The sequence below is a fragment of the Myotis daubentonii genome, chromosome 18 (genome assembly GCF_963259705.1).
Source record: "Myotis daubentonii chromosome 18, mMyoDau2.1, whole genome shotgun sequence".
NCBI lineage: Eukaryota > Metazoa > Chordata > Mammalia > Chiroptera > Vespertilionidae > Myotis > Myotis daubentonii.
In genome coordinates, this window is record NC_081857.1 from 9,341,467 (window position 1) to 9,360,117 (window position 18,651).

At 44.6% G+C, this 18,651-nt stretch overlaps 1 protein-coding gene across 1 annotated transcript in view; it reads right to left on the minus strand.

Annotated features, from left to right (window-relative positions):
* Nucleotides 1-17,953, minus strand: part of DSTYK (dual serine/threonine and tyrosine protein kinase) — a 59,140-nt gene extending 41,187 nt beyond the window's left edge. The window contains exon 1 of the mRNA XM_059673502.1: nt 17,590-17,953. Coding sequence (XP_059529485.1) covers nt 17,590-17,812 — 223 coding nt within the window. The 5' untranslated portion in view covers nt 17,813-17,953. The remainder of the gene's footprint in view (nt 1-17,589) is intronic.
* Nucleotides 17,954-18,651: the final 698 nt, after the last annotated feature.

Consider the following 18,651-nt stretch of genomic DNA (forward strand, 5'->3'; position numbering starts at 1 on the left):
CAGAAATAAAACTTGGGGGGAAAACACAGTATTACTATTAGCTGGTGTACATTTTTTTTAAATTATTGTTATCCTAAGGTCACTAGAATCTTTTTCCTATAAGAGTCTGTAGGTGCTTTTCAGAAAAATTTTAATGCTCCTCTTACCAGTTGGTATGTATTATCCTTTGGGTTTGAGGGTAAGACTATTCTAAAAAGAAAGAACTGGAGAGAAGGAATACTGCCGGGAACCGGTCCATCCTTGCTGTTTCAAGGGACCTGGCATATATGGCATATGGTTCTTAATATGTTTGCTCACCTTCTTGGCGCTGTGTTTTGACCAAGGTCACCTCTCCGAGAAAGGTTGAATCCCCAGGTAGGGATTTTCCCCTGAAGTTAGGGAGGGAATAAAACCCCTCAACTAAGTGCCAGGCGGGTAATTAATCACTTTAACTATGAACAAGCATGCTTAAGCTACATAATCTTTACTCCCTGGAATGGAGATAAGAAACGCCCTAACCTTTGGAATAGAGATTGATAGGATTGGAATCAACTGGTATAAATACAGATGTAACAAGACAACAGGACACAGAACCTAGACAGAACCTAGAGACAGAACCTAGCGAGAGAACATGGCAAAAGATCTTGGACAGAAACTGGCCACAGAACCTAGAGACAGAACCTGGCTAGAACATGGCAAGAGAACCTGACTAGAACCTGGTGACTGAACCTGGCTGGAGAACTTGGACAGAACCTGGCTGGAGAACCTAGCGAGGGAACATGGCTACAGAACCTGGCTGGAGAACCTGGAGAACCTGGCTGGAGAAACTAGCAAGAGAACATGGACACAGAACCTGGCTGGAGATCCTAACCAGAACTTTGCTGGAGATCCTGAACAGAACTTGGCTGGAGATCTAGACCAGAACTTGGCTGGAGATCCTGGCTAGAGATCCTGGCTAGGCTGCTGATCAACTGAACGCTGTCTCCGTGTCATTCCTTCTTCGCCGACTCCGTCCACACCTTTGGGGACCCCTGGACCTGCTGGGGTTGGACCCCAGCAGAATACTAATGGCCTTTTATGTCTCTACTGCCCATTAGAATAGGTACTTTAAAGTGTTTTGGAGTAAGGGCAATGGAGTTTACCACTTTCCTTGCCAGTTTTCCATCCTAATCAGTATTACATTCAAGAGGTGAGTGAAGGCCAGGGTAAGTTGTAGTCTATGGCCAAGCTAGGAAGGCATTCAATGAAGTGAATGAAATGGGACTCTGCCTTTGCCCCATACTATTGAACTCATGGGCCTTCAGAGTTCATTTAGATCTCAACAGTTCCTACTGTGATCTTTGTTCCTGGTCCACAAGGATTTCCTCCTTCAGTCAAGTTTTTTTTTTTTTTACCTCACTTTTAACATTAAACGTACAGTGCTCTCTGAAAGTGAATGAAAATATAAAGGATTTTATAATTTACTAAAGTAATCATTAACACAAATATACATTTCCACAAATAATTAGTGATGTTTTATTTCTTAATTACATGTGCCAAGAGTAAAAGATAAATCCTAAGTTGAGAAATGAAGCTTATAGTCTTTCTACTACCACCAATTCTCCTAAAGTTTCAAAGTATTGAGCTACAAAAATCCCAGGAGCTGAGAGAAAAATAATTCTGCTAAGAAACATTTATCATTCCCAAACAAGCTCTCTGACCTTCAGCTAAATTTAAAGGATTCTGAATTAGAGTAAGCACCCCCTTTAAGGAAAACACATGCGTAGGTAGTCTGGTTTTCAGAAACTTCAGGACCAAACAGTATATGATATTTTGGTTGAAAGGGATGGTTTTTAGAGATTAGAGATTGAAATGTACTCAAGAATTCAAGCTTGTATGGAAAACTGAAAAGTCAAGCTGGTAGAAATGTCACTGAAGTCCTCCTACCTGATGGGCATCTCTGATAGTTTTAAAGAAACAGGCTGTCCTGGCACCAGGGAGGAGAACGTGCCTCTGCCCCCAGCTCGATAGCCTCTGGAAGCCATGAGAAATGAAGAGACGCACTCAGCAGCCTGCTGACAAGCTCCTTCTGGGTGAAACTGCTCCTGAGGCTGGGCATGCTGCAGAGGGAGCACAAAGGCAGCTGGCAGCTGAGGCTGGATTTACAAGATGCAGAGATGGAAGTGGCTCCTCGAAGGACCCCATGCTTCACCAAGGGCTTAGTTTCTGTCATTTGGAAGGCAGCATCTTATAACTAGTAACCAGTAAGAATGATCACAGGAGCCAGCTCAAACTGGGCTCACAGAGAACAACGTAAGCTTAAAAAAAATTTAATTGATAACAGATTAAAATCCATTGAAAAAACTCTCAAGTGCAGACTGATATAAATAGATAAACAAAGGAAAAGGAGAGCTCTTCCTTAACACTGAAAACCTACTAAGAGATACAGAAGGCATGATAACTAAGAGATACAGAAAGCATGATAACTAAGAGATACAGAAGGCATGATAACTAAGAGATACAGAAGGCATAATAACTAAGATACAGAAGGCATGATAACTAAGAGATACAGAAGGCATGATAACTAAGATACAGAAGGCATGATAACTATAATAACCACCACTGAGGCAGATGGCAGTTGTCAAGTAGACCAAGTAGATGCTACATCTGGTGGTATAGCAGGAACAGGATTATCAGTGAAATCTTAGAACACCTCCCCACAAAAAATTAATCGACGGGATGGAAATTTTCATTTGGAGTGTGGGATGGGGACAGATATTGGGAAGTGTCAAGAATGGATAAGAATTAGGCTAATTTGGGTAAATTTGAAGGGAAGGTACAGATTTACTAGTAACAAACTGCATACTTTAAATATGATTTCTGAATCCAAAATAATGTATCCAGCTCCCCTTTTTATTATTTAAGTCTTTTCTTTAAGAAACCAAAAACCAAATTAGAGCTTTAATACTGTGGTAAAAGAGCTGGAGTTTTAGATGAGTCGCTGGCATTGGGAGATTCAGTGCCATCTATCTATCTATCTATCTATCTATCTCATCATCCTATCTAATAAAAGACAAAAAGGGTAATTGACCGTACCTTCGCTACACTTCCCACAGGCTAATCAGGGTGATATGCAAATTAACTGCCAAAAAGATGGTCGTTAACCACCAACAAAGATGGCGGTTAATTTGCCTATGTAGGCGCCAAGCAACGGAGCGAAGCCGGCTGGCCCCGGGCAGGAGCAGCGAGCGAAGGCCGGCGTGGTGAGCGAAGAGCAAAGAGGGAAGCCCGCCGCGCCAGCCTCCGCCACGCTCCCCGGGCCCACGCGCAGCTAGTGAGGAGCTAAGCCCCTCACCTGCCACACCGGCCCCTCCCGGCAAAGAGTGAAAGCCTCAGTTCCAGGTGCCGGAGGAAAACTGGTGCCAGCAGCCAGGGGAAGGGGCCCCCGAGGGTCCCCAAACTGCAAGAGGGCACAGGCTGGGTTCAGGGACCCATCCGAGTGCACAAATTTTTGTGCACTGGGCCTCTAGTCTATATATATAAAGAGCCACGGGCCATCACATCCGAAACAACCAAACAGACGACCAAACAGGCTGAGTGGGGCAACAAGGCCAGCCGGGGGTTAGTGAGGGACAACCAAACGACTGAGCAGCAGGCTGCGTGGGGCGACCAGGACGGCAGGGAGGCAGTGAGGGATGACCAAAGGACTGAGCAGCAGGCTGCATAGGGCAACCAGGCTGGCAGGGGGGGCAGTGAGGGGCAACCAGGCCAGCAGAGGGGGGCAGTGAGGGACAACCAGGCCAGCAGGGGGGGCCGTGAGGGGTGACCAAGCTGGCGAGGGGAAGGGCAGATGGGGACAACCAGGCCGGCAGGGGGGGCAGTTAGGGGAGACCAGGCTGGCAGGGGGGGCAGTTGGGGGCAACCAGGCTGGCAGGGGGGGCAGTTAGGGGCAACCAGGCTGGTGTGGGTGGGGGGGAGTTTGGGGCAACCAGGCTGGTGTGGGGGGGGGGGAGTTTGGGGCAACCAGGTTGGTGTGGGGGGGGGAGTTTGGGGCAATCAGGCAGGCAGGCAGGTGAGCAGTTAGGAGCCAGTGGTCCTGGACTGTGAGAGGATGTCCGGTTGCCAGGATCAGGCCTAAACCAGCATCCGGACATCCCCTAAGGGGTCCTGGCTTGGAGGGTGCAGGCTGGGCTGAGGTGACCCCCCTCCCACACACACAAATTTCATGCACTGGGCCTCTAGTTTATAAAATAATAGGGTGGGTAAGATATCAGCCTCTAAAGTAATTCATTAACTTAATACTTATCCCATTCTGTGTGTCTGCCTGTCCTCTCTAACTTGGCACCATCACTGGCAGTTGTGAAATGTACCCAGGATTTGTTGTAATCAGGTATAGTAAGACATGCAGACAGTGGAATGACTGTTGTGAAGGCAGAAGTTCTTACAGATCCCAAGAGACAGGCGCACAGGATATCATGCAGGGCCACACGGGAGGCACCAGGGTCTGCTTGGGGTGGGCTGGGAGGCAGAAAGAGGAGAGGAAAGCTTGGGCAAAATCCTTTGTTGTGGTTTTTATGGGACAGAATACATGAGGCAAGGTGTGAAAGCTGAGCAGGTTTAGGATTGGATAGTTTCAATAAATTCAGCAAGGTGTGGTCTCGGGGATGGTTCCTAGTTGTCCAAAGCCTGGGTGATTAGGGCAAAGAAATTTTTTTAAAAAATTTAATTGACTGCAAAGAGGAAAATGGTGACTTTAAGGTGAAAACCTAGAGGACAGTAACATGACCAAGGATCAAGCTTAATGTCTCCAGGAGTCAGGTGGGCTGACACCATGCACACCACATCATTTCTGTCCTAATCCTGCTAAGAGCTCATGACCCAAGTCTGGTCATGAGGTAACAACAGATAGATCCATGCGGAGGGTCATCCTACACAAAGTAAAACCAACTCTTTAAACCTATCAAAGATATAATAAAGGCCCGGGGAAGGAGAAGGAGAGACATGACAACTAATGCAACATATACTCCTGGACAAGACCCTGGATCAAAAAGAAAAACAGACATTATTGGAACAGTTGGCAACATCTGAATGGGATCTCTGGACTGGATGGTAGCAGTGAGTCAATATTAACATCCTGATTTGTGGGATTGTATGCTGGTATGTACACTGGAGTATTTACAGGAGATAAGACAACCTACTTAGAGCTTGCTTTCAAACTGCCCAGAAAAGGAGTAGACACCATTGGGTGATGGAGCCAATGCAATAAAATGTTAACAACTGGGGAATCTGCATGAAGTAGTATGAGAGCTCTTTGTATTGATCTGGCAAGATTTATGTCAGTTTGAAATTGTTTCAAAATAATTTTTTAAAAATGAGCCAAAAGGATGCCTAGCAAAGTGACCCAGTTCTGGATCTCAGAGGAGAAAGACATCAAGAGATAGAATTTTACTTGACAAAACAAACCAAACCCAGCAGGTTAAAGAAAATGCATTAAATACGGCAATAATAGAATTTAAACAATAAGTTTCTTTGTTGTCTGCACTTTTGCCCTTCACGTTACTTTCTGCCTCCTCAGTCTTCCTGTGAAGGTTTGCTGCTGCCAGATCAGAGTCAGGGGAGTTCAAGGCACTAATCTAAGTAGTTCACGATCACATTTAGAATCCAAATCCTCAAGGCTAAGCAGTAGAGACAAACATCATGCTCCAGGTCAGGCACTTGGATAAAAGTTCCTACAACTATCCAGATCACAGAACAAGAACCCACCAGAAGAAGCTGGACCTTGGACTGCCTACAGTGGTGCCTCTGATTACTCAGAATACATCTCCACCTCTTCTGGTCTCAGACCTCCTTCTTACCAGATGCTAGCAAACCACTTCTATACCAACAATCCACGTTCCCAAGGGGGAGCAGTGGAACGCCTCCATTACCACCTGGAATGAGAGCCAGCAGAGCAGGAAATGGTTCAATCCGGAGAAACTGAAATGGGTTTCGACAGTGGGGCACTTGTATGCCGGAAGAATACTGTTTCCCCTACATTCTTTCCTTGCATCTACATATCTCCATAATGTTAAAAGTTAAGGCTAGATTATGTTGTGCAGCATATTACTAAAAAGTAAACTCCATTTTGGTTCAGTCACTGTCTCTCTAATTTAAATAAAGTTTTTATTCAAATAAATCTTATAATCTAGCTATATTTATGACAGGGCCTTAGTCTGCTCTGAAAAGTTTGTCTTTTTTTTTTTTTTTTTTTTTTTATTGCTTAAAGTATTACAAAGGGTATTACATATGTATCCATTTTATCCCCCCGCCTGAAAAGTTTGTCTTGATTAAAAAAAAAAGAAAACTCCTGGGAGCCCTGGCTGGTGTGGCTCAGTTAACTGGAGTGTTGTTCTCTACACCAAAAGGTGGCAGGTTCTAATCCAGTGGTTCTCAACCTTCTGGCCCTTTAAATACAGTTCCTCATGTTGTGACCCAAACATAAAATTATTTTCGTTGCTACTTCATCACTGTAATGCTGCTACTGTTATGAATTGTAATGTAAATTTCTGATATGCAGGATGGTCTTAGGCGACCCCTGTGAAAGGGTCGTTTGACCGCCAAAGGGGTTGCGACCACAGGATGAGAACCGCTGTTCTAATTGGTCAGAGCACATACCTAGGTTGTGGGTTCGATCCTCAGTCTAGGGCAGCCGTGGGCAAACAGGCCAGATCCGGCCCGTTTGAAATAAATAAAACTAAAAAAAAAAAAAAAGACCGTACCCTTTTATGTAATGATGTTTACTTTGAATTTATATTAGTTCACACAAACACTCCATCCATGCTTTTGTTCCGGCCCTCCGGTCCAGTTTAAGAACCCATTGTGGCCCTCGAGTCAAAAAGTTTGCCCACCCCTGGTCTAGGCACACAAACAGAAGGCAGCCGATCCATGTTTCTCACATCGAAGTTTCTCTCTCTTCCTCTCCTCCACCTTCTCCACCTCCTCCCTCCCTCTTTTCCTCTCTCTCTTAAAAAAAAAAAAAAAAATCAATTAAAAATAATTCTCTCCCCATTATATAGACTGAAAAAGTTAAATACGCTAAGATAAAATCTTGTCGAGCATAAATAAGGCATTAAAACTCTTAATCTGGCCCTAACCAGTTTGGCTCAGTGGATAGAGCGTCAGCCTGTGGACTGAAAGGTCCCAGGTTCGATTCCGGTCAGGGGCATGTGCCTTGGTTGTGGGCACATCCCAGTGGGAGGTGTGCAGGAGGCAGCTGATCGATGTTTCTCTCTCATCGATGTTTCTAACTCTCTACCCCTCTCCCCTCCTCTCTCTAAAAAATCAATAAAAATATATTTTTTTAAAAAACCTCTTAATCTGATGAAGCTACAGTTAGACCTACTTTACATCTGAGTTAAAGAAAAGGAATAAAGTATTTTTTAAAAGAAATGTGAGGTTTTCATTTTTAAAATCAAAGGCTTTTATGACTACATGACCTATCATAATTCTTTGGGATAGTTTTTGATGCATTATTAGTTAAACAAGTGAAAAGAAAAACAACCTTCAAGTCCTACTTCCCATGTTCCTGCCCAGAAACCACCCCCGCAAGGAACGGAAACACATTATAGAGGTCCAATTCCAAAGAGAATTGCAGTCGTAGGTTCCCACAGCCACAGGGCACCAGGCTGGGCATGCATCCAACCACCACACTGCCCACTAAAGGGACAGAAACAGGCACCACTGCGCCCCATGCGGCAGGCACTGCAGCTGTGGGCCATCGGGGACACTAGTGGGTCCGTCCCCCGCCCCACACACACACACACACACACACACACACACTGGCCAACTTTTCTTTGGTTTGGTTTGGACTTTGGAGGAATATTATATATGGCTGGTTTACAGCTCTAAGCAAGGGGGCACATATCTCAGCCACTGCTACACCTGGTTCTCTCTGTTAAGGTGGCAAATTCCAGGATACCCAAGACTCCCCATTTGGCAAAGAATAAATTTTCAAACATGAGGTGGACTAAACTTAAGACTGGAAATCCCACAGGGACTCCAGTCAGACCTTGGAAGGTCAAAAACGAAAAATTGGCCCAGCCAGAGTGGCTCAGTGGTTGAGCATCGACCTTTGAACCAGGAGGTCAGGGTTCAATTCTTGGTCGGGCCATATGTCCAGGTTGCGGGCTCGATCCCCAGTGTGGGGCGTGCAGGAGGCAGCCAATTGATGATTCTCTCTCATCATTGGTGTTTCTATCTCTCTCTCCCTCTCTGAAATCAATTTTTAAAAATATTTTTTAAAAAGGAACGAAAAACTACATCTTCCACATGGATTCACCCTCTGTGCTCTTGTTATGAATGACAGCATTCAGATTCCCATATAGGAAGCAAAACCTATCATTCCTAGAGGTGAACTATTTTCCTACAAGAAGTAAGGAACAAATTTTACCTTAGGTCTTAAAACTGTTAGGAAAGTCCCGGCTGGGTGGGTAGCTCAGTTGGTTAGAGTGTCATCCCGATATGCAAAATCCATGCTTTCTTTAAAACTACATATGTGGGTTCAATCCCAGTCATGACACATACAAGAGTCAACCAATGAATGCACAAATAAGTGGAACAACAAATCGATGTTTCTCTCTCTCCTCTCAAATCAGTATTTTTTTAATTTTAATAAAAAATAAACAAACTGTTAAGAAAAAAAACACATGCACCCACACACCTCATACTCTTCATACTGGCTTCCTTGTGAGTAACCTCTGAGAAAGATATGAAGATGACAAACACTCTAACAATAACATCACAAGCCCTGGCCAGTCTGGCCCGGTTGGTTGAAGCATGTCCCATACACTGAAAGGTCATGGGTTTGATTCCAGTCAACATGCCTAGGTTGCAGGTGCAGTCCCGGGGTGAGACTGCTTTTAAATCATACAAACAAGATAATTATAATTACTCCATAAAAGAGTTTGGGTCCTGGCCAGTTTGGCTCAGCGGATGGAGCAATGGCCTGCGGACTGAAGGGTTCCAGGTCCAATTCCAGTCAAGGGCATGTACCTCGGCTGCAGGCTCTTCCCCAGCCTAAGACCTGGTCAGGGCATGTGCAGGAGGCAACCAGTCAATGTGTCTCTCTCACATCGGTGTTTCTCTCTCTGTGTCTCTCCCACTCCCACTCTATCTAAATATCAGTAGAAAAATATCCCCGGGTAAGGATTAAAAAAAAGACAGTTTGGGCTAATTTTCCTGTATTCTTTCAGAAAGTTAATAAAGCATGTCAACTCCTGTTTTATCAATGCCATTTAATCTTACAACTTCCCATATGCCTTATCCCTACTTCCTCTAAGGCAGCTAATGGTTAATTAAATAGGTAACCAATTTGTAGAAAACCAGTAGAAGGAACATGATGAAACACTAATCCTTCTTTCATAACATCAACTTGGAATGAATAATATAATTACTTGGACAGTGGTTCACCATTCATTGTGTCCTGTGCCCAGTACAATGAGGCATTAATAAAGGTTTGTTGAGTGAATGAGTATTAGGAATTTACTTCCTGTATCATGGCGAAGCTCTGATACTGGATATCTGCATGCAACTCATTCTGTGGGACATGAAAATCGTTCTCTGGGATACTAGCAAAGAATGCCACTCCAGCCTAGTCAATCATCTATCAAATGCACATCATTATTTTTTTAGGGGCCCAAAGAGCAAAATGGGGCAAATCTATAAAAAGTATTTTCTTTTAGGGGGAAAAACCTTTCTGAAGTAGAAACATCATTCCAAAGTCTACTAGCCATGGAAATAATTGAAAAGATATGTCTGTTATGCACAAAGCACTATGGTGGAAATTGTAGGATACAAAGATGAGTAAAAATAATCTTTACCCTGAGGGGTTCACAATCTAGTCAGAAGGATAAGATAAATACATCCATAGCTATCATGCAAAGAAGTCAATAATTAAAAGCATAATCGGTATTTGCTGAACCTATAGGAATTGAGCAGCAGATATAAGGGGAAATTCATATTTGCCTTTACTTCAATAACATGTTTTTAAGGTTTTATTTTAAAAAGACTGTTTTTGAGAAGTACATTTACTGCAGGAAGATTATTTTTTCCCTTAACCTAGTGAGTCAGATAACAGAAGTATGAAGAAATAAAAAGCATGCTGGCAAAGTGGACAAAGCAGAACAAAATGTAAAGACCAGAATGAGTTTTTATTTAAATCTATGCTTTCTTTGAAACTACTTGCAAGGCTGAAGAATTAATCACATTGAAATAAGTAAACATTGAAAATGATAATAATCTTAAGGTAATAATGTCTTTTAGGAGCAGGCAGAACTATCCCAACCTTTTCAGTTGTGGGCTTCCCTATGCCATGGGAAAGGCAGATTAGAAAGGGGAAAGGTGGTAAAGGGAAAAGGTGCAAAAAGCCATTGTGTTTGGGGAGGCCATATCCTCCCAGAGGCAAGGAGGTAGGTAGCAAGATCAGCAAATGTTAGGGACTGGACATGGGACTAAGGGGCTTGGATATGTAGTGTCGCTTTATATTCACTCAATCAGATAATAATGTCTCAACTGAGGTAAATTATGGTTCCATGACAAGCTATGGAGCCTGGGTTATGACTCATTTGCAATAAGATCTCTCCCCTGCCAGGGTGTATTTTATATTCCCATGGCCAGGTCAGAAAGAACAAGGGAGGAGTCACAGAAACAGAACTGGAGCTTAGAGACCTGCGCCTAAATCTGGTTCTGGTTCAAAATTGCTCTGTCCCACATTCTACTAGTACCTTTCTGCTTCTCTTATTCTTCCCCTGACCCATCATATTCCAACTTCTTAAGCTACTGTTCACCAACTACACACACACACACACACACACACACACACACACACACTAATAAACTTAGCACTAATTATATGCCTGTACTGAGTGCTTTGATGTATAATATCTTTAAAGGTCATAATGACTTTGTGAGGCAGACATTATCACTCCCATTTATTTATTTAGATAATTCACATATCACTGAATTGTGCAACCAACACTACTATCTAATTCCAGAACATTTTCATTCCCCACAAAGAAATCCATATTCATTAGCAATCACTTCTCATTTTTCTCTCCCCATCCCCTGGCAATCACTGGTCTACTCTTTTTATGAATTGGCCTATTCTGGGCATTTCATATAGATGGAATAATAAAATAAGTGGCATTCTGTACCACTCCCATTTTACATATGAAGAAACCGAGACTCAAATAGGTAAAGTAACTTGCCCCAGGCCACACCGTTAATAAGAGGCTGAACTAGAACAGGAACCCAAGTCTGATGCCAATGCTTGGGCTTGCTTCTGATCACTACATGCTGCTTCCATCGAGGAAGAAAACTGAAAGAGAAAATGCAAGTTTTAGATGTACTTGGAGAAAGAGGGTTTTTCACCAAAGGTAATATAAGGTAATAAAATACTGTTTAACTAATAATGCATCAATTACACCATCTCTGCTTATATTGAAATGCTGAGGCAGCTCCTCTACACAGACATGGCAAACTACTAGGAATCACACCAACCCACCTCTTTCTGTTCCATCCCACAACCCCAACTTCTCCCCACCCCAACCCCATGCAGGGGGCAGTTCTATAAATCCAGGCTGGAAAGAATCTCCTCTCTCCTGACTTTCTGTCCCTTTCCCAGATGTCACTTTGCCACTTAAACTCCATTATCCACACCAATTTCTGTCTAAGGAGTTCAAGAAAAATGTCTGCTTAAATAAGTGCACTAGTGTTTTTCCTCTTCTTTTTAATTCTGGCAACCAGTTTATACTAGTTGTGACAACAAGAGGGTGAAGAATGTAGAAGTCAAGCTGTTGGCTAACCAAAGGCAAAGAGCTCTAAAAAGAATCATAACTCACATAAGATGCCTACAATGCCTCCGCTTTCTGCCATTTTTCTGCTTTACGCATTAAGTGTGCATATGGTTGAGATCAGATTATACTTTTCTGGAGGACCAAGTTCAGGTCTTCCTTTTCATCTCTCATCCAACATACACAAATAGGTACACGATAACATTGATTATTATATATATGTATTTTTTTCTTTCTTAGGAGAAAAGTATAAAAGGGAAAATGATTTCCACTAATCCAAGGCCAAGGCCAATGTCTTTGACTCTTTATCCCCTAAACCAGGCACTCAAAAGTTTACTGAATAATAGCAAGTACTTAGCAGTGCCAGACACTGCTCTAAATACATATAACTCCCCACAACCCTGAGCGCTATTACCATAATAATCCCCATTTCCTGAGGAGGAAACTGGCCCAGCAGAGCTATGATCTGCCCAAGATCATTCAGTCAATAGGAGTGGGAGTCAGGATTGAGGGAATGCAGGACACTGGAGCATTCCAATTAATAGACACATTTGAGTCATCCTGGTTTCTTAAAACTGAGAGACTTATGATCCACTGCAATAGCTAGGAACTCCAAAGGATCTAAAAACAAGAAAAGCAGTTTTCCCTTCGCTACTTTGTAATAGTCTCTCTGCCTTTTTCAGAAGTGCTCAAAGCCTTTCTCTCATTACTTCTGAACCTTCTGACAGCGGAAAATTGATGAATAGGGGAGCTCTCCTACCCTATAGTTAGGTGAAAAGAAGGCCACAGAGGAACTCAATTAAGGAAATTTCACTTATAATTCAGTTTTCTTTGTTACAGTCCAAGCCAGGGGTCCTCAAACTACGGCCCACGGGCCACATGCAAATACAAATATTGTATTCATTCCCGTTTTGTTTTTTTACTTCAAAATAAGATATGTGCAGTGTGCATAGGAATTTGTTCATAGTTTTTTTTTAAACTATAGTCCGGCCCTCCAACGGTCTGAGGGACAGTGAACTGGCCTCCTGTTTAAAAAGTTTGAGGACCCCTGGTCCAAGCTACTCTCATTTTAGAGTTCTATGTCATCTATTTTTTTTAACTTCTAAAACATCATGTGCATTATATACAGGGTGGGGCAAAAGCAAGCTTAAAGCTGTGAGTACATGAAACAATTTATCCTTGTATTATTATTTGTTAATTACTGTATTATTTTCTGTATGAGCAACTGTAAACCTATGTTTGTACCACCCGTGTGTATACTGCCTCCAGTGAATGCAAAGCTGTCAAAAGTAAGAAGGAAGCATAATTTTGGGGTCCTTCCCATCTAATTTGTGGTTAAAAGTAAAATAATAAAAACAGAGTGAATCCATGATCTTCACTTGCTCAAAGACCATACTACATCCAACACAGAAGCACGCCCCATCCTGATATGATCTTAGGACCTTCTAGAGCAGTGGTTCTCAACCTTCCTAATGCCGCGACCCTTTAATACAGTTCCTCATGTTGTGGTGGCCCCCAACCATAAAATTATTTTCGTTGCTACTTCATAACTGTAATGTTGCTACTGTTATGAATCGTCATGTAAATATCTGATATGCAGGATGTATTTTCATTGTGACAAATTGAACATAATTAAAGCATAGTGATTAATCACAAAAACAATATGTAATTATAGATGTGTTTTCCGATGGTCTTAGGCGACCCCTGTGAAAGGGTCGTTTGACCCCCAAAGGGGTCGCGACCCACAGGTTGAGAACCGCTGTTCTAGAGATTCATAGGACGAAAAACTGAGTGTCCCGCCCTGACCAGTGTGGCTCAGTTGGTTGAGTGTCATCCGTGCACTGAAAAGTCGCTGGTTGGATTCCTGGTCAGGGCACAGGCCCAAGCTGCGGGCTCAATCCTGGTCAGGGTGAGTGCTGGAGGCAGCCAATTGATGTTTCTCTTTCAAATCAATGCCTGTCCGTCCCCCCCCCCCCCTTTCTCTTTTTCTAGAAAAACTTCTTTTTTTTTAATCAAGTGACCCTTCTCTTAACATTCCAAGTCCCTACTAATTAGAAACCCACATTCACAAAAGAAAGTTGAGATGGTCTCTGAATGAACATGACCCTGCGAAGAGAGCCTGTAGAAAGGAGAGAACAAGAGCTACTTGTCTCGTAAGGAGCGGTTCCTCCTTTAACACAATTACCTACGAAGTGGCATCCCCAAAATATACATAGAAGGGCTACCTCACTAATTTCCCCTCCAAAGATAAAACTCCTCACGCTGACAGGAACCGAAGCATTTTATGGAACAAAATCAAATTGCTCCCAGTGCTGTCATCTGTACCCTCTCTTCGCTTTCATTTCGGGTGGACAGAGGGTGAAGAGAGTTAAAAAACGCTGAGATTGGTTCGCCATGCAGTCAACTAGAAAAGCCAATGAGGCAACATGCAAAAGGTGCCTTTGTAATTCATAAGCTGACTTTTCAAGGATAAAAACTAGAGCCAACCAGGGTACCTTGAAAACCTCCATTCCTCCAAGGTTTTTTTTTCAATAGTAATTCAAGAATAAATAGTTGTTATAAAACAGCAGCAATAGAGGGTCTTTTGTTTTGCGCTGTTTTATTAGATAAGCTCTAAGAAAACCCCCTGAGCAGGGAAAGCCACAGGAAAGCACTGCTAAGGGAGAGGGTCAAAGTACACACTCCAGGGATCATCGCTAAAGTCATTAATTAGCCCTCCCCACCAGTGGCTTTCTGATGGCCTCACAGAAGTCAGTCCCCTCCATCGCTCCATTTTCAGAACATCTCTGGGCATAAGATGTCAACACCACAATTTCAGCACAGCTAGTGTCAGGGCCCTGGACAGGCCAATCCAAGATAGCCCACGATGGCAGATTAAGTCTTGTGAATCAAAGTTACTTAAGGAATGGCCTGTACAAGAAGAAAACCCTAACCTCTTTGTCCCCATGTGATAGGCACCCTCCTAGCTCCACAGGGCTGAGACAATCAATCACAAGAGTTTAAAAATTCCACTCAAGATCTAACCGGTTTGGCTCAGTGGGTAGAGTGTCGGCCTGCGGACTCAAGGGTCCCGGGTTCGATTCCAGTCACGGGCACATGCCTTGGTTGCAGGCACATCCCCATTAGGGGGTGTGCAGGAGGCAGATGATCGATGTTTCTCTCTCATCGATGTTTCTAACTCTCTATCCCTCTCCCTTCCTCTCTGTAAAAAGTCAATAAAATATATTTAGAAAGAAAAAAAATCCAGTCAAAAGCTTGTATTAACAGACCTTGTATTGCCTTCACTAACTTACTACTCAATTTCAAATTTGCTTAGATTCCTTTCTAATAAGCACTAACTTGCTTTGTTCTGTCAACGTGTCACATTTGTTTCTTTGGCTGCAAGGTATACAAAGGTGCCTGGTTGGTCCTGGCTGGGTGGTTCAGTTGAAAAAGGTTTCGGGTTCGATTCCTGGTCAGGGTACATACCTAGGTTTCGGGTTCAATCTCCAATCGGAGCGTATGGGAGGCAACCGATTCATGTTTCGCTCTCTAAAAACCAATAAAACACATTCTCTGGTGAGAATTTTTTTTTTAAAGGTGCCCGATTGGATAACTTCGAGCCTCATTTTATGATCTGATCGTATTGTTATTCTCCTATGTGTACCTATTAAATTGTTTTTTTCTCCTGTTAATTTAGTCTTGTGTCAATTTTATTATTTTATTATGAGTCCAGGCCTGGAACTAAAGAAGGGGGAGGGGGGTTACTCCCCCTCCCTAACACAAGTCATCCTCCTCCTCCCATTTATCCCAGGAGGTAAAATAAAAACCTTTTTATTTACATCTAGGCTAATTAAATGTAATAGTATAGCATCATTAAGGGCCTTATCACAATCTTACTATCTTATTTTTATTACTGTTTCTGGAGCCTCAGACAAATTTAGGATAATAAACATGCAACTTCGGAAATATAGGGCCCAGTGCACAAACCCTATGAGTTTAACAATTCGTTCCATTCTGAGCCTCATGTTCAAATCTGCTATCAGCCTCTAATTTGTGTTTTCTTAAAGTGTATTTGCAGACACTTGTATCAGATCCCCAGAGATGTTTTTATGTTTAGATTCTTAGGACCCACCCACTAGACCTACTCATTCAATCTGTGGAATAGAGCCGGAGACGTATTTTATTTTAACTTGATGTTAATACATACTTCAGTGTGAATCACTAAATTAACCCCACTGACTTCTTTGCTACGTTGTCCCCAAGGTATCTGTCTTTATGGGATCCCTTCCAACCTAGGTTATTTCCTAATTAGATACAGTCATTAACAAACCAAACCCTCCAGTTCCCCACCTATAACAAGCAGTTTAAGCGGAAACAAGAATCTGAGAAAGAGCGAAGACGCTGCACAATTTTAAGTGCTTATAAGGCCTCTAGCGCATCCCAGAGAGAATCCTGTCAAGAAATCTCAGGGCCAAAAACAATCCCTTCCCTAACTTCACCATAAGCACCAGCAACATCTGTCAAGTCGCTGCCACCCAGCAACTATCACTTATTTCCTTCAGCGACCCCAGGGCCATGAGTCCATTCCTTACTTCAAAGTTGCCTCCCAACTGGTGCAAAAGCATTTCACATACATACTCAAACATGCCTATCACACACATACTCAAACATGCCTATCACACGCATACTCAAACACGCCTATCACACATACTCAAACACGCCTATCACACACATACTCAAACACGCCTATCACACACATACTCAAACACGCCTATCACACACACACCCAAACACGCCTAACACACATACTCAAACACGCCTAACACACACTCAAACATGCCTATCACACGCATACTCAAACACGCCTATCACACACTCAAACACGCCTATCACACGCATACTCAAACATGCCTATCACACACATACTCAAACACGCCTATCACACACATACCCAAACACGCCTAACACACATGCTCAAACACGCCTAACACACACTCAAACATGCCTATCACACGCATACTCAAACACGCCTATCACACACTCAAACACGCCTATCACGCACACACTCAAACACGCCTATCACACACACACTCAAACACGCCTATCACACACACACTCAAACACGCCTATCACACGCATACTCAAACACGCCTATCACACGCATACTCAAACACGCCTATCACACACATACCCAAACACGCCTAACACACATACTCAAACACGCCTAACACACACTCAAACATGCCTATCACACGCATACTCAAACACGCCTATCACACGCATACTCAAACACGCCTATCACACGCATACTCAAACACGCCTATCACACACACACTCAAACACGCCTAACACACGCTCAATCCACCACAGCTCGCCGGCTTCCTCAGGCCCCGGGGGCACCCTGCCTCCAGCCCCTCCTCCAGCCCTGCATCCCAAAGCTGGGACTCGGAGCCACAGGGGCTTGGGCCCCAACACGGAGCAACTTCCCGCCCTCCTCGGGGTACCCCCGCCCTCCCCGACACCCGGCCCCCGCGCCCGCCCGCGCACAGCCCGGTCCCCTGGCTCCAGCTCCGGGAACTCCAGCCTGCGGGCGCCTCCCGCCCCCAGAACCCCAGCCGAGCCCGCGCCGCCCCTTCGCTTCTCCCCACCGCCCGGAGGGATGTCCGCCCGGGCATCTGGGATGCGGCCGGCGCAGACACGCGGGCCCGGCCGCACGGCCCGTGTCCCGGCCACCTCTCCCCGGAGTTGTTTTGCAGGGCAGGGGTGCGGTCCACGTCCCGCTGGCCGCTCGGCCCTCTCTCCTAGCGGCTGCCCTCCTTACCAGCCTGCAGCCCGGCCTCGGTGGGGGAGGAGGGGCAACTGTGACTGTGGGAGCCCTGGAGGTCGCGGAAGAACTTCTGGGTTTCTCGCAGGTTCTGCCGCAGCCGGCCCAGGTAGCGGCGGTAGCGGCTGAAGCTGCGGCACAGGTCCCGGATCATTCCGCCGCCGCCCGGGCCGGGACCCGACGGCGGCTCGCTCCCCCACCGCACCCCGTCGCCCTCCATCGCCTCAGCCCGCTGTCTTCGGGGTTCCGTCCCCAGCCCGCTGGCCCGGCTTCCCTCCTCCCCGCCCCCCAGTGCTGGAGGGAGGAGGAATCCGCCTCCTAACGCCCCCGCCTGCAACCGTCCGGGCTCCGCACTCCGTCACCGCGGGTAAAAACAGACCATACTGCAGTGCGCCGCGGACGGAACCTTTATCTCCACGATCCAGAAGAGTGAGGGAAGAAGGATCGTTGGAACGCGCCGTGGCTGCGGTGTCTCCTGGGACTTGTAGTCCAAACCCGCTGATTGTGAATGGTACTCATCCCCTTTTGGTGTGAACCTTACTGGTTCTTCTGCTTACACGCTCTCCTCGCTTAAAAAAGTGTTCCTACTCCCGGCGTAAGTGTCTCTGAGCAGAGAGAGGAGCTGCAGGACCCGGACGCCAGCAGAAGCGGGGTGCCTTATAGAAAGATTCTAATAGCAAAGAAAAGGAAGGAAACAGGACGGAAGCCAGTAATATCTCCATGGTTACCCTAATGACTGAATTTCTGGATACAGTAGATACTGGGGAACTGGGTAAAAATACCCTCGAAGTAGGGAAATCCCTCATGTTTGTGTTTCCTCCTTTTCTTTTCTTCCTTTTTAAATATATTTTTATGTATTTCAGAGAGGAAGGGAGAGAGAGAAAAACAATTATGAGAGAGAAGCACTGATCAGCTAGCTGCCTCTGGCATGCCTTCCACTGGGGATCAAGCCCACAACCCAGGCATGTGCTCCCGGAATCTAACCGGGATCCTTCAGTCCGCAGGCCAACGCTCTGTCCACTGAGCAAACCGGTTAGGGCTCCTGCTCCTTTTCTGACT